The 16,608-nt window shown below is 41.5% G+C and overlaps 1 protein-coding gene across 1 annotated transcript in view; it reads right to left on the bottom strand.

Annotated features, from left to right (window-relative positions):
• Nucleotides 1-16,608, bottom strand: part of SH3TC2 (SH3 domain and tetratricopeptide repeats 2) — a 69,436-nt gene that overhangs the window by 29,705 nt on the left and 23,123 nt on the right. Inside the window, exons 4-9 of the mRNA XM_032250281.1 lie at nucleotides 14,816-14,921; nucleotides 12,963-13,106; nucleotides 11,689-11,890; nucleotides 10,874-10,947; nucleotides 8,237-8,432; nucleotides 1,561-1,694 (exon numbers count right to left, since the gene is read on the bottom strand). Coding sequence (XP_032106172.1) covers nucleotides 1,561-1,694; nucleotides 8,237-8,432; nucleotides 10,874-10,947; nucleotides 11,689-11,890; nucleotides 12,963-13,106; nucleotides 14,816-14,921 — 856 coding nt within the window. The remainder of the gene's footprint in view (nucleotides 1-1,560; nucleotides 1,695-8,236; nucleotides 8,433-10,873; nucleotides 10,948-11,688; nucleotides 11,891-12,962; nucleotides 13,107-14,815; nucleotides 14,922-16,608) is intronic.

Genomic DNA, 16,608 nt, shown 5'->3' with positions numbered 1-16,608 from the left:
TTCTCCAGAGATTTTCATTGCAGATACTCCAGATCTACAACCTCCAGAGGGTAGAAAGCCCTGCAGCTAAAGATGGGAGAGCTACAGAGCTTGGCTAAGGACAGCTGTTCACATGCCCTGGCCTCTCTGATGTGGAGGGGCCAGTGCCCATCTTGGGCCACCTCTTCTCTCCCAGCCAGGACACCGAGAGCACAAACGGCACACAAGTTACAAAATGGTATATCTTCTGGGAGGGAGAATTACAGAGGGGCATCCTTCTCTAGGGTATAGGCCTTGGGAGCGCTAAAATTTACCAACAAGCTGTCCCCCTGTTGCTTGCCTTGGTGCTGGGGCAGCCTGTGCAACCAGAAGGCACAGACTACACCCCGCAGAGATGCACTCCTGATCTTTTGGGTGAGAGGCAAGTGCTGTCTGGGGCCTCCTCTTGCGTCCTCCCCACCACTGGATCAATAGCTGGTGGAAATCGTGATCCAAGTCTGTCCCCAGGCCTTCTCCTCAAGGAACACTGCTAGTGCACCTCAATTTTCAGACATCAGGCTCCCACCTCCTGGGCACTGCCTACTGCTCCAGCTTCCTGCTCAACCTCATAAGGCAGTGTGATCTGCTTGTGGCTTGTGCCCAGAAAGCTCTGCCAGGGCAGGGTGCTGAGGCCTGAGGCAGGTGCTCTCACAAATGCTCCTTATGCATAGACAAAGCTCTCAACTCCCGACTCTGCTCCTAGGAGATGGCCAGAGGGCCCCTTCTGCAGAATCTCTGGCTGTATCCATAAAATATGGATCATCTAATCTGGCTACACAGGAGCGGACACGTCACCATCAATAAAGAGATGGGAGAAACAAAAATTCTTCCTCACGTCACCATCAATGAGAAAATGTACACCCTGACACAGAGCACTGGGCCTTTCTCAGAATAAGGGAAGTGAGAATGATTCATTCAGTCAGTCAGTCCCTCAGACACTGCTGAAAACTGGTCAGTTTGTCAGAGGAATCTTTCACAACTGTTGAGATCTGATTCCACGACACAGAAAACACCCAAGACTAACACACTCAACAACTCAATATCATTTTGTGTCAGGAGCAGTGTGGTAAAGTGGATTGCTCTGGCTAGCAGTTCTTATCCTAGCTAATTCCTTTGGGCCTCATTTCTCAGTCTGTAATGTGAGATGAGGAATGATCTCTTAAGGCCTTTTCAGCTGTAATGGTTACAGCCCCACCCATGTCATTGGGGGCATACTTCAGCCCTAGAAGGTGCCTCAGCCAGGACTCAGGAAGTTCTCCTTCCCTAAGATAGGAGGGAGGGCCCAGTACAGCCAACCACCCATAGTACAGGTGAGTTGGTTTCATCATGTCTCAGAGTTCCCCTGCAACCCCAGAATTACCTGAAATCTAAAGTGAAATGCTACTAATTAAATACGATTCAGGTCATCAACAGAATAGTGGCCATGCCCACGCAGATTTATGAATGGGATTAGAATTTAGGGGTATTCCATTCCTGGTTAGGGACACTGTCTTATTCTTAAGGACCCCAGGCTTTTGAAGGGGTCTAAGGACCAACACTCACTGAGCCGGTAGACAGATGTGATGTCAGTGCGAGCAAGAGTGTGGAGGAAGCTGGAACACTCAGCCTGCTTATCACTTCCCAGGGCCAACAGGGAGCATCTCTCCTCATCACTGAGAAAGGCAGAGTTCCTGCTCCTGCATTGGGGCAAAAGACATAGAGACAGATCAGTGCAAGGCGTCAGACTCTATCTCCTCTTCTCTCCACACTAGGATGTGGTGGAGGATGCAGAAAAGCCATCAACCCATCTGCCCATAGATGAAATTGGATTCCTCCTCTCACCATTGCATACTATATACCACCAAGAAAGAAGAGCTATTAGCACATCATGCTGGGAGAACTGAGGGGTGTGGTTGTCCAGTAGGTCAAAGTGGGGATGAAAACACCCCTCCTCTTAAAACCCCATCTCCCAAGAAAAACAAAGCCCTTCTCTCAACCTCTACTCATTCTTTGAGACCACATGGTACCCATTTTTAATGGAAGAAAGAGGAGTGGATTGCCCTAAATGCAAGGGTTGAAAAGGGACCAGTAAAAGGAGTTTATTTGTCTTTAGGGTATTTCAAGAAAAAGTGAAGGACAAGAGACACAATCTAGAGGAACAATGAAGAAAGTCTGACCATAGTCAGAGGAATCTTTCACCGTTAAGATCTGATTCCATGGCGTAGAACAAGAGTTTAGGCAACATGAAGAGGATTGGAATTGCTAAGGGAAAGAAGTGGGTAAAAGGAAGATCGGAGGAGCCGAAATAAATGATCATAAACAACAGAGATCTTGATACTTATGCTGTTGTATAAGCTAATTGTTAAGCCTAATTTTCTTACTAGAGATTTGCCATAGAATTAAATAATATAAAAACTAGAAGTGCCTTAGAAGCTACTGAATTGTATCTATCTGAACAATTTTTTAGGCCGCTTTTAGTTCTCAATAGAGAATGTCTTAATGTCAGAATCGTTTTTTAAAAAAAAATTAACTTGGAAGCCCAAGAGTTAATAGTAGCTAATACTTTGGTAGAAAGTGGTATGACAAACCAGACACTGTTATTTTATTTAATCCACACATTTGCCATATGAGGCAGGTACTGCTCTTATCCTTTTTACAGATGAATAAACTAAGGCACAGCAAAATGAAGTTGGTGGTTAGGAACTGGTAGAACAGGACGTAAGAACTTCTCTAGTTAAAGCAGTGTTCCAGGAGGGGACAGGATGGGGTGCTGTAATCAGCCATTATCATTCGTCCTCATAACTCAGGTAAATGCAGTTTGAAAGCCAGTGATGAGAAAAGTACTCATAGCACCACACTTACTGGGCCCTCATCTCCCTGGGCTTATCTCCAGGTTCCCTCCAGCACCACGGAAGCTTCTAATCTTAAAACAGCATGTAATTGAAATGTATGACTAAATTCAGTTGGGATAAAATATATGTATATAATATATGATCCCACGTTTTATAGATCTCTTAAATTTTATAATGTATTCCTAAATGTACTATTTCATTTGCTGTTTATGACAACTTTATGATGCAGGTATTTCTAATCTATGTTGGTATATTAACAAAGGGGTTCAGAAAGATTCAGTGACACACTCAGAATTGCACAGCTAGAAAGTGGTAAAGCTGAAACTAAAACTGAGGTCTTCTACCTCTGTGTGCACTGCATCACAGCACCTACTAACGTCCTGAGTTCCGGGAAAACTTAGAGAACTTGGAATTTAGAGAAAGGCCAAGAAGTTTGACAAATTGCATTAGAAATTTCCAAACATGAAAATTGGATTAGAAGAGCATGACAAAGCTTCTGGCAATATGGCAGTTTGAAGGACTCCAAAAGGGCCACTCTCCCCCATATTTACAGAAAAATCCGGATAAAATGTAACAAAGATGAATATATTAGTACCTTCTTTAAAGAAAGAAAGGGACATCACTGGAAGCAAGTAACAAAACCAAAAAGCAAACCCAGATTGGCAGGTGAGAGCAGATGGCCCAGAGCCCCGGTGGTTTCATCTGGGACTTCAGCCCTCAGAACTGGAACTGAACTTCTCATACCCACCCCAAGGACAGAAGATGTGATTTTAGACTTGCCTGAAGCAGGGAACCAAATTAAACCCCCTACATAAATCCTAGAGTCTGAAAGGATTCAACTGCTGTAAAGAGCAGATTGGAAAATTTCTTCCTACCTGCGAGAACACACTTTTCATCTATTTGAGTTCCTGGAAAACATCAAACACCTAGGCTTATACCATTAGGACATGTGGAATCTGAATTTACACTACCTGGTATTGGTACCACGTTCCAAGAATTAAGATTTAAAAAAACAGTCCTAGATCTTTACTCCCTAAGGTTCCAGAAGCAAATGCAAAATCTAGTCAGCAAGGAGGTTTTCTTCAGTCCAGGATCAATACAAAGCCCAACTTTTAAAAGGTTGAAAATTAGTTCATGCAACAAAAAATACAAGCCATGCAAAAAAATGAACTATTCACAAAGAGAGCCAGCAGATGCATAAATAACTATATTTATACTACAAAAAATGAGAAATGACAATAATCTAAAGAATAATTTAAAAGAATAATTTAAAAGGTGAAATAAGAAAAATAGAAGCTACAATGAAAAGATTGAACACTGTGAAAAGAAACAGCTATATGTGAAAAATAGCAAAATACAAAACCTAGAAAATGGAAAATAAAGGCACAGAAATGAAGAACTACATGGGTGGATTAAACAGCAAGTTTAGTCATAGCAGAGGTAAGCATTCAGAGATGAAACTGAAGATTATGTTAAGAAAATCAATCGGAATGTAGCCTGCTGTGACAAAAAGATAAAAAATATAAAAGAACTGATTAAGCGAGAATGAGGATAGAATAAGTCCAACATACCTCTAACAGGAATTCCAGAAGAGAGTATAAAAAGAATGAGAGAGAGGCAATATTCAAAGGAAGAAGGACTGAGAATTTTCCAGAATTGAAGAAAGACATGAGTCTTCATATTGAAGTGGCACACCAAGTCCTGAGCAAAATAAATAAAAATAATATCATTTTTAACATGATGTCCATTTCACTGGGGTTACAGGTCTTTTTTTAAGTAGTCTACTTCTCCTGCTTCTCCATTCTTGGTTCAATTACTATTGACTGTTCAACTTCATGGAATGAAAGAATTAAATATAAAAGATAAGAACATAAATTAATGAAATAAAGACAAAGAAAGTAGAAGCAAATAAGGCAAATGCTGTCATTAATGAAATATTATTTAAAAAACAAAAATCAATAAAGATGTTCAACAGAAGAAAAATCGATTCTCTGAAAAGACTAACAAAATGGACAAGTCCCCGGCATCATGGATTTGCAATTTTATATTAGGAGTTATTTTTTCCTGCAAACTTTGAAGATGTTATGCTATAACTAGCTACATTATCATTCAAGAGTATATTTTAAGTATTATATCTTTAAGACAGACCAAGACGCAGGACTGAGAATATTTATAACCCACAGATCTTCACTGAAATAGCTACTAAAATAGATACTCTATGAAGAAGGAAGTGAACAACTTGCTATCAATATGTTATAAAATATATTACATGTAGACACATCATGCAAAGAAATGGCTATGAGACCAATGGAAAAATTATTAGTTGCAAAAATAGATACCATAATAAATTGAATCATAAAGACACAAGCAATATGAAGAATAAAAGAGGGGATGTAACAAAAGAATGTTTTCTAACTGTAATACTATGAAATACTGGCTTTTTTCCTATGTTCTTTTTCCTGGTTTTGAGTACATTAATTTATCCATCTTACTTATTTTTCAATGTAGGCACTTAAATATACACGTATACTTTAGGGAGTAATATACAAGCACAAAAAGAGAACCTACACAGAGAAGATGGAGACTTCAGCAAAGGCTGAGTCTGTCTTCTCAGACTCTGACACCCAGCTGAAGAGTGACACCCAGTGGCCAGACCAAAGGCAGAGTGCCAAGACTTCAACTCCCGGGCTGCTCCTCGTGTGGAGCTGGGTCATTCCTCCGAATTCAAAACCCATCCCTCAATTGCTGTGATTCAAGGAGCTCTGATATCTGGAGAGTGCTTCGGGGGATATGCAAGGAGCAGGTACCTCTCCTCTCCTTGTGGCATCCCTCCCTGTTTTCTGGTTCATTTTCCCCTTCTGTACCAAATGTGCAATCGCTGGCGCATTGGGTCCCACAGCTGACCAGGCACAGGAAAATGTCTTAGGCAACTTCACACAGCACAGGGGATGCTGCTCTTCAGTGTGAGAGGACCCCTTACTACTAAGCCAGTGAAAATGTGATGACTGAATAAATTCAGTTGTGCTGGGTTGGTCATTTGAGGTAAATTAGTGTGAGGCGCAGAAGTCCAAATATAAGTCATGAAAATGACACCTGCCCCAATATCCTATTAAAACTGCCTCTCAAGATCAGCACCCACAACAATGGCAACAACACAAACAACAACAATAAGTGCTAGTGCCTGTGGATCTCACACACACACACACACAAACACACACACACACACTGTGCCAGGCACCATTCTAACAGCTTTGTGTGTATTATTAACTCATTTAAAGTCATGGCAATCCTAGGCAAGTGCTAACATTCTACACATTGTACAGATGAGAAAACTGAGGCATGGAGAAATAGATGAATGTGTCCAAAGTCGCAGAGCTGATAGACCAATGGAGGCACAAGCTACACTCACATAGTCACAAATGCCTTTTGGACAGCCTGACTCTGGAACTCTGTAAGCCATTCAGCTACTGTGTCTCCGGATGACCTCCCAATGGCTGGTCCCAAAGGCCTTTCCTCAGTTGGCCCTGCTGTGCGTCTCTGAGGACAGCACAGGTGTCAGCCCTGCCTCTCACACAGTTTGTTTCTTCCTCTCTGTGGCTCCTCTGTCTCCTCTCTGCATTCTCACTTCCCCTGCTCTGTAAGTGGAGGCATCCTCCAGGGTTCTTCCCCCATCCCTGTATTCCATTCTGTTTATTCTTTCTCCCTTTCACTGGAGCTTCTCACCAGATGCATTGGATTTAACGTCAGGATTTAAAATCACCAGGACAGTTAACCAGAGCTCATTGGATTTGATGTCAGGATTCTAAGGTTCCAGAGGGAAGGCCTTGGGTTCAGCCCCTTCACCCCTGGGGTCCTCACTTCCCCTGCAGTAACATGAAGGGTGGTTCAGAGTAATGCTCTCACCTTGACTGACCAGCAGCTACACCTGGGGAGCTTTTATCTATACCATTGCCCAGCCCCAACCCAAACCAGTTACATGATTGCCTCTGGAGGCAGAACAGAGGTATCCATATTTGTAAAGCTCCTGGAATCTTTGACTTCCTGTCCATTGGTCCTCAGCAGTGGCTTCTTCTCTCCATTCTCACCCTTATCTAAGTGCCACCCTGGTCTCCTGTCTTCAGATTCCCCCTGATGGTGCGTGCCTTCCCCAAAGCCAGGTTTCGCTTTCTAGAGAAAAGGTCCAGTCATATAACATGTCACGCTTGCTCAGAGACATGCAGTGGCTCCCTATTCTCTACCAGGTTAAGGGACAGGGCCTTGACACAGGCATTCCCAGGTTTCCATATCAGGGACCCATCTTTGCTGCACCAGTGCCCTTCTGGCAACTTCCCTCCCAACTACACGGGTCATTCTTCAAGCATTGACTCACTCTGCTACCTATGACCTCTTTTCCCATCAATATCTGTTGAAATATTTTACATTGTGCAAAGCTTAATTAGTGTCACCTTCTTCATGAAGTTCTCTTGATATCCTTTTCTTCCTTACAAATCCCCATCATTCTCCATACCTCTCCAGGAGCTCAGTGAGTGATCTTCCTTGTTTATACTTATTTGGACTCCCACATTTCCACATAGGGAAAACAGTCTTCTGTCTCCTCTCCCCATGAAGGACAGGGCTTACAGGGAGCTTCTGCTCCTTGGTCTGCTCTCTTCATTGGCTATTTCCCACAAGAGAAAGAATTTCAGTCTCTGTTCAGATCCTTAGACATTTCTTGGCCACATTTTCCCAGTGTGGGGAGCTGTGTTGTCTCAGTGTGGGGAGCCAGCTCTCCCTTTCCCCAACTGCTTCCTGCACCCAGGCTTTCTGCCGTTTCCTATCCCCATGCAGGAAGCCCACTCCAAAAAGAGGAGCCAGTACCCCACACCTCTGCCCTTCCTTGACAGGGTGGATGCAGCAGGCTAGTCACCTTCTCCTGATTGACCAAGCAGATGAGTCTGCTCCTCACAACCAGCCTTTCTGGATTCAAGGCAGAAAAAGAGTAAGAGAAGCACTCTGCCTTCCTAGCCAATGGTGACGTCACACATTGGCATTCGGCTTGAAAGCTGAATGAGTGAAGACCTACATGGGACCTACCTCCTAGCCCTACGTGGGATCAGCATGCTGCCAATCCAAGTACCAAAGCTGCACCCTCAGTGCCTAACAGCACATCCTTTGTCTTGGAGTTTTGCTTCTTTCCTTGCACAGAGGAAGTCCTCAGTGACCGCCTGTTAAAATAAACTGAACTGATGCATTCTCTCCTTTCTATATCAACCTTGGTGTCAGAATGTGCTTTTCTGGCTCCATGTTACCAGGAAACCCTTGAAGCTCAACTGCAAATCTGCTTAAAGAGGGGAGGGACCCCTGGGAAAGGCAGCCCAGCTCCAGGACATGCTCACTGCCATACTCACATTGGGGAATAAGAATCAGGATCTATGTTCCTGGTGGGGACAAAGCCCACTTGCCCTGAACTCGTCAACTTTCCAATGAACCACTGAAGCCCAGGTATGACAAAGCCAACGATCTCAATGCTTTCTCCCTGGTAGAAACTCAGCTCATCCTTTTCTTCTGGCTCATAATCCTTCAAGGCCTTACAGCGTCCTCTGCCTGTGGAAAATAGCACACAGATCAGCTACAGAAAGCGTGAACAGCTGAGCCTCCCACCACCTTCCAATGCAACAGAAAAGGAGGGGTTCCCAGACTTTAGAATGTCAAGGACCACTAACATTCCACCACCCTCCCCATCCAAAAATTGGCAGGAATGACTCAGTTGGCTTTTCATTTTGCCAAACTAGAACATATTTTTAAAAGAACTACAATCCACTTTCACCAAAGAAAAGATGTTTTAACAAACATAAAAATAAGATATTCTCAGATACTGGACATGTCTTAAAAATGAATAAATGTAGCTTATGGGAAACAGGAAGGCTAACTGTATTGTCCTGGTTTGTCCAATTTTGCCACTGTCATATAAATGCTTTGTCGTGGTTGGCACAAATCCACAGACCGGTGTGCCAGAACCATTAAACCAGAGGAGCTCTCCATGTCCTTCCAGCTCCTTTGGCCTCTATGACCCTCAGTCTCCCCAACTGTAAAATGGGGATAATAAGAATCCCTGCTGCTTTTAAGTATTAAAAAGAATCAAAGAGATACAGTACACAATGCCTGGTACCTGGTCAGCCCTCAGTAAACATTGGCCTCATTACCAATGGCAGAATGGAAATTTGCTAATGACCCAGAAGGATCTACAAGTCTCCCAGCTGGGCGCAGTGGCTCACCCCTGCAATCCCAGCACTTTGGGAGGCTGAGGCTGGTGGATCATGGGGTCAGGAGATTGAAACCATCCTGGCCAACATGGTGAAACTCCATCTCTACTAAAAATACAACAAAAATTAGCTGGGCATAACCCAGCTACTCAGGAGGCTGAGGCAAGAGAATCACTGGAACCAGGGAGGAGGAGGTTGCAGTGAGTGGAGATTGTGCCACTGCACTCCAGCCTGGCAACAGAGCGAGATTCAGTCTCAAAAAAAAAAAAAAAAAAAAACTAAAAGACTCGCTTTCTGAGTATGGTAATTACTCACTCTGATAAATTGCCTGACTAGGATCTAGCAATGACATTTTAATGAATGTTTTGCTGTCCAGTTTACAAAGTACAATCACTTTCTCGGGTCTTCCCAAGAGCCTCAAAGGGCAGGGAAACTGTCAGAATCACCTTTTCCCAGATTACAGAGGGAGAGAGAGGGTACATGAGAGAGAGCGTACATGATTTGTCTGAGGATCTTATGTGGGGCAAAACTGGGTCTAGAGCTTAAGTCTTCCAACTGCTGGTTAGCTTCTCTATTAATCCTGCCTGGTGGAGATAATGGCTTTTATGTGCCTCAGTTTCCATATTTGCTTTAGCTTCTCTGCTAAAGCTACTGCCATTTTTTTCTGACATTTGTAGTCAATTTTCTAGATTGTGTCTTCAAGATCAGAAATTCCCACTGTTTTGTGGGTTGATGGGATCTACCATTTGTTAAGTATCTACATTGTACCAGAAACTGAATGAAGTGATTTATGGACGTCATTTTGTTTGGTTCTCATAACAACACTAAAGTTGGTTTTATTGTATCATTTTACTAATGAGGAAGTTGCAACACAGGACAGGTGAATTGGCCAAGACCACACTGGTGGGGAGCCAGAATTTGAACCCAGAACAGACTTCAAAGCCTTGCATTCTAACTACAGGGCTATACTGTTTTAGGAAGCTAAAAATCTTGTCATTGATAATTGATTAGATCTGGTGTCTGGGTTCCATAATCCTTCTGTTTCTTTTGTGTGTGTGTTATTTGGGCTTAGCACTTGTAAAATTGTGCTTTGTGGTAGGAGTGTGTGGCAGGAGGGTAAAGAGGAGTTCTAAGAATGAAGATAAATGGAAGGTATATTTTAGATGTCTAAAAAGTGTCAGACTTAATTATCCAGTAGATATGTATATACAGTACTTACAGATATGTGTGTATACACATATATAGAGATTACTTAAATTGTGTGTGTGTGTGTGTGTGTGTGTATAATTCATTTATTCAACAAATTTTTACTGAGTACCCTTATATGCCAGGCATTTCTACTTTTCCTAAATTCAAAGTTAATTTTATAAAAGTCTAAGGGAAGTTAGAAAATGTTTTGACCAGTGATTGAAACAGGCAGCCTACAGGCCACATTTGGCTCACAAAACATTTCATTTGGCCCACACCAGGCTCTTTTTTCACCCATGTATCTTAAAATCCCTAATTGTTCCTGCCATTCCCTAACACCTTCCATCCAGGCCGTCTAGCATCTGTGTGTCCTGCCCACACCTGCAGGCATTTGTAGCTGCCCCCTGGATTGAGACCTCTCATTTCACAGGCAGGGAAAACCACGTGCACAGAAAGAAACTGACTTCCCTAAATCCAGTCCCTAGCAGAGATGAGACAGAAATTCACATCAACTGACTCCAAACCTGCAGATAAAATTGAGAGACAGGAAAACATTATCTCCCCAACAATACTATGTTTTTGACTCAGCCATACCAATCTGATAGGAGCCTGTCCAATCCCTGTTCCTGGAAAGGCTGCAGCTTCCTGGATAATTCTTTAGGAACCATCTGCCAATGAAAACATGGGGTTTGCGAACATGGATTTCAAAAACTTGCAACAATGAACAGAACACTCTATCAGAACAATGATGATAAATGGTAAGTATTGTTTTTTCTCTTATTTAAATGATGGCAAAGATTTATTGAGAACTTACTTTCTACCAGGACCTGTGAAGAGGTGAGGTGGTAACAGACCTGGGATATTTTGTGGCTTCGAAAGTAGCTGTCAGTTAAATAACTAACAAACAATCCCTTTGCATTTTGTCAGATCTCTGCCAAAGCCACACACAGGTCCATGGCCTGGGTTAATGTTTATTGTCAATCTGTATATTTAAGTTTATTATGTCTTCCAGCAGTAATTCTTAAACTTTAGTGTGAAAAAAATCTTCTGGGAAGTTTATTTAAAATGCAGATTCCTAGAATCAACCCCAAGAGAATCTGAGGAGGCCCAGACAAATGGTTCCCAGTCCATACATGGAGAAACCTACATTGGTGGTCATGCGGTATATTTGCTCCTAGATACAATGCCCATCTAAAATTTAGAGTTGTCTCCAATGTCATCAGATTGTATAAACCTTGATTGTTAAAAAAGAAAAGAAAAGAAAAGAAAAAGACAGAAATATAAAGAGACACCAAGAGTCTGTTTTCTCCTCCACACTCTGGACCCATATCTGAAAGCATGCCTACTCTGTTCTGTGCAGACTTCAATCTGCTCTGGGACTCGCTCCCAGGAGGCAGATGGCTACTCACTGGTGGAAAGGGAGAGGCAGAGGCTCCAAGGCTGACACCAGTACCAGGCCCCGCTGACCTGTCACCAAGGACACGCCTTCCCACTCGGACCCTGCTTCTGCCATCTTCACTGAGATTAACTCATTCTTGCAAAGTGTCAACCACTCCCCTTCCTTCTCAGCTGGTGGAGTCACAGAGCGCAGGGCTCTACAGAAGAAGTGGCCTGTGGATAATGAGAAAAGCAATGGCTTTCCAAGGAGTAGCAGGGAGTGAAAAGGGATTATCACATAAAGTAATATTTCTATCTAGAGCTGGAGCACTTTTCTTCCTGGATGTAAAGTAGACATTTCACAAGGAGACATTAAAACAGGCCTTATGATCCCAGGAAAACTGGCACCAAGAAGAAAAAAGCCATGGAGAGGGAACACCAATATTTTAGATTATTAGACACCAATATTTCTAATTATCTATGAGAAAAAGACTTAATTGGGACTTTATCTTGAAAAAGAGATGAAAACTTGTAAAAATATATTAATAATTAATAGAATTTCATTTAGCATTGAAACATTATGATTAAAATTAGAACCAAACTAATTAGAATTAGTTGAGTGAATATAATTACTCCAGTAAGTTTCATAATAGCATGATATGAAATTCTTTCCTTCATGCAATGCAATCATAAGAAGAATCCTTTTTGCAAAAAGATCATATGCAAATCTGGCTCTTTCCATGTGCCCGTGATGTCATCAGGCATATCCACCTCATTAGTTGTTAATTGGTGGATGGTAACCTTGATTGGACACTCACCTATAAACAGATCAGGAGGTGCTCCAAAGGGTTCCTCAATATCACTTTCCTCAATTTCATGAAAAACTTCAGGTTTTGCAACATTTCCAACGTTATTTTACAATCAAATTATATCACATGTTTGGAAAAGTGTTTCTCAATTTTGGGTAGACATTACAATTATGTGGAAAACTTTCCGAAATATGCCAATACCTGGGTCCTCACCTTCGGAGATTTCATGGGCCTAAGTGGAGCCCTGGCATGAGTATCTTAAGAAAACTCTCCAAGCAGTTATAACATCAGTCAGTGAGACTGACCAGCACAGCTGTTCACGTGATGTCGGTGTTGAACTGAGAGGAATGTCCGAAGTACTATGATGACAGGTGCGTTCATTTGTGAATATGCCATGTTTGAATGATTTTTCCCTCCCTTTGTATCCTGCTTATTTCAGGGCCTCTGATAGGAAATATCTGCATAAGATCCCATCGCTACCCCTACGCTGCACTCACCTTCCTGTATGAGGAGTCCCAGGTATATTGTTTCCAGGTGTTTATCATCTACAGACACTTGGATCTCTGTATCCTCCACCAATATGCAGTTGAGCCAGTACTTGTGGTCAAAGAGGAGATGTTCCAGACACATGGATACATAGCCTAAGAAGTCAAGCCAACAAGATTCCTGAACAAAATGATTTCTGACATAGCTGAGCACAGAAGAGAGTGAGAAAGTTCCCTCCTGAGTTTGATTCTCAGACCATGAGCCCCAACCTGTCATTTAACCGGAATTAAAACAGCATAAGAGAAAAAGCTAGACATTTTCTAGAATTAATTGCGTCTTCTCAACATCTGTAGGGAAATACAAGTCATTTCTAAATGTTACTTATTATTTCTACATATTGTGTGTTTCCATAAATGTATAATGAGATGACAGAAACCAACTGCCTTTTTCTAATACATCCATGGAGTTCTCCAAGTTTACAGTGTTGGCTTTGGGGGTTCCTAGTGCCTCCTTAAAGTTCTCCTGACCTGAAGTTCAAACTACTGTGCCTCGAATGATGCGGTGGCTATGGAGTTTCTACATGGTTCCCCCTCAGTGAATTTTAGGAGTCAGGATTTGCTTCCACCCACAAGCTCTGACCCTGCTCTACCTCCAATGCCCAGAAGATCTCTCTGGTAAAAGCAGACTAAAAACTATGTAAATTGTAAAACTCTAATGATTATATATAGTATTTTAAACATGGCCATAAATATGAATTACTCCTATTGATTCTCCTGAGGCTTCTTCTTTTTTCTAAGACGCAAAAGCCTGCCTGTTTCCACCCTGACTGTCCATGATGCTGATCTGGGCCTTATATATCTTCCATAATCACATCCCATCCCTTTTCTGTGTGCAGATTTTGAACTTTAATGTGCACACAAATCACTTGGGGATTTTATTAAACTAGAGATGCCTAGTGAAGGTCTGAGATAGTGCTGAGCTTCTCCTTTTTTTAACAGGTCCTATGTGCTGCCAGTGCTTCCGGTCCATGAAGCACAGTTTGAATAGTGACGATGCCTGATGGTCCAGAAGGAAATGTGTAGTGTGGAGAGCAGATCTCCAGACCACAGAGGAGAAGTTATACCTTCCAGTCATGAGTCATGTTGACCTTCCACCCCTACACAACATCTGTCCCTGTGTATGTCAGCATGGAGCCCAGCATCCTTTGGGAGATATAAAACATACATCAAATTAGGTGGCCTCTTGCTTTGTTTGGCTTCATTTTGCAACCATAACTTCCCCATTATAAGCTATTCTCCATGGAGAATGCAGGTGAAGAATTTACCACCACAATGGAACTGATGCTGCATCCCAATATCCGTGTTTACATTCTAGAAAACCCTGCAGCTTGAGGCTGCTATAAGCAGATAATTCCTCTATTTCTTTCTTTAACTCTTTTCCAATACATGTGATAAAAAATCTGGAACTTTACTATGTTGAGCAGCTACTTTGATCTTACTCAAGATTACTGTAGTTCCCTATGGTTTAAAACACACACATACTAGCACAAGCTTCACATCTATTTCAGTACTTTGAACTTAGTAGATGACCAGTAACTGTTTTCTAATTGATTAGTTATCTAATAAAAAGAGGATCTCCCTGGATACAAAACAGCACACTTCTTTATATGGCATTTTAGAATACTACTTAATATTTGCTTTAGATTTAGCTTGAGGCAGTCTGTGATATTTCAAAAGTTAACCATCCCTTTTAAGGCTTTATTTTTCTTAATTACCAAAGCCAGCCCAATACCTTAATGCCAAGCCCTACAAATTGGCTGAACTGTGGAGGAGGTCATCCTCCACCTGCTTGCTTTGTATCATACCTAAATTAAGGTAGGTGGAGAACTTCCAGATTTCCTCCATTGTTTTGAAGGTGATGAGAAACTGGGCCCTCTGAGACTGGATGCTGACCAACCTTGCTGAGAGGTCCTATGTAAAGAAAACAACGAGTCAGCCTGGAATAACGGAAGTGTCCCATTAGCAAGCTCATACATAGACCAAATGTTCTGTATAAACTTCTTGATTATGGCATTGATTTTTGCATCACCAAAAAAAAATAGAAACAACTTAAATATTTATTTAAAAGAGGTTGGTTAAACTGGAGTACAATTTATCCACAAAGTGAAATATTGTATTATGCAATCACAGAAAAGAAGAAAGAAGCTCATTGTGTACTGATATAGGCTCCAGATATAACCCTGCTATACACCAGCAGCAGCAAAAAGAAGCCTGGGAATATAACTATGTGCAGAGAATGCTACTTTTTGTGTTAAAAAAAAAAAGTGTATGTGGGAGGATAGAGGACAATGATTCATAGAGGGCATCTGAAAAGCAAATTTGATTGTGAGTCTATGTCTAATGATGAGTTTTATTAATATAAAGTTGAAAAACAAAAAACCAAAATGTGCAAAAATAAAATTCATCCCTAGTCCCTACTCCTAAAGATCATCAATGTTAACACCTTCATGTAATAACGTTGAATCTTTTTTCCTGCACAAGTGTCCGTATGTCACATACATAGAATCACATTCAATAAATTATTTTTGCAATCTTCTTTTGCCGCTAAGCAATATTTCACAAAGCATCTTTCATATCATCATGTAGTTTATACCATTCTTAATGATTACATATGGCATTGTTGCATTAACATAATGAAATATTTCTCTATGGTTTCATGTTTGGATTGTTTTGTATTATATATATATATATATATATATATATATATATATATATATTTTATTGCACTTTAGGTTCTGGGGTACATGTGAAGAATATGCAGGATTGTTGAATAGGTACATACATGGCAATGTGGCTTGCTGCCTCCATCCCTATCACCTGTATCTGGCATTTCTCCCCATGTTATCCCTCCCCAGCTCCCTACCCAATGCTGTCCCTCCCCTAGTTCCCACCAACAGACCCCAGTGTGTGATGCTCCCCTCCCAGTGTCTATGTGTTCCCATTGTTCAACATCCACCTATGAGTGAGAACATGCGGAGTTTGATTTTCTGTTCTTGGGTCAGTTTGCTGAGAATGATGGTTTCCAGATTCATGGTGTATATATGCCCCATTTTCCTTGTCCAGTCTATCACTGATGGGCATTTGGGTTGGTTCTAGGCCTTTCCTATCGTAAACATACATGTGCATGTGTCTTTACAATAGTATGATTTATAATCCTTTGAATATATACCCAGTAATGGGATTGCTGGGTCAAATGGAATTTCTATTTCTAGGTCCTTGAGGAATCGCCATACTGTCTTCCACAATGGTTGAACTAATTTACACTCCCACCAACAGTGTAAAAGTGTTCCTATTTCTCCACATCCTCTCCAGTATCTGTTGTCTCCTGATTTTTTTCTAACTGGCATGAGATGGTATCTCAATGTGGTTTTGATTGGCATTTCTCTAATGACCAGTGATGATGAGCATTTTTTCATATGTTTGTTGGCCTCATATATGACTTCTTTTGAAAAGCATCTGCATATCCTTAACCCACTTTTAAATGGGTTTCTTGTTTTTTTCTTGTAAATCTGTTTTAGTTATTTGTAGATTCTGGACATTAGCCCTTTGTCAGATGGGTAGATCATAAAATTTTTTCCCATTCTGTTGGTTACCGGTT

Source organism: Sapajus apella, unplaced genomic scaffold (genome assembly GCF_009761245.1).
Source record: "Sapajus apella isolate SASKATOON/1434 unplaced genomic scaffold, GSC_monkey_1.0 scaffold71, whole genome shotgun sequence".
NCBI lineage: Eukaryota > Metazoa > Chordata > Mammalia > Primates > Cebidae > Sapajus > Sapajus apella.
This window is presented reverse-complemented; position numbering and strand designations above follow the sequence as displayed.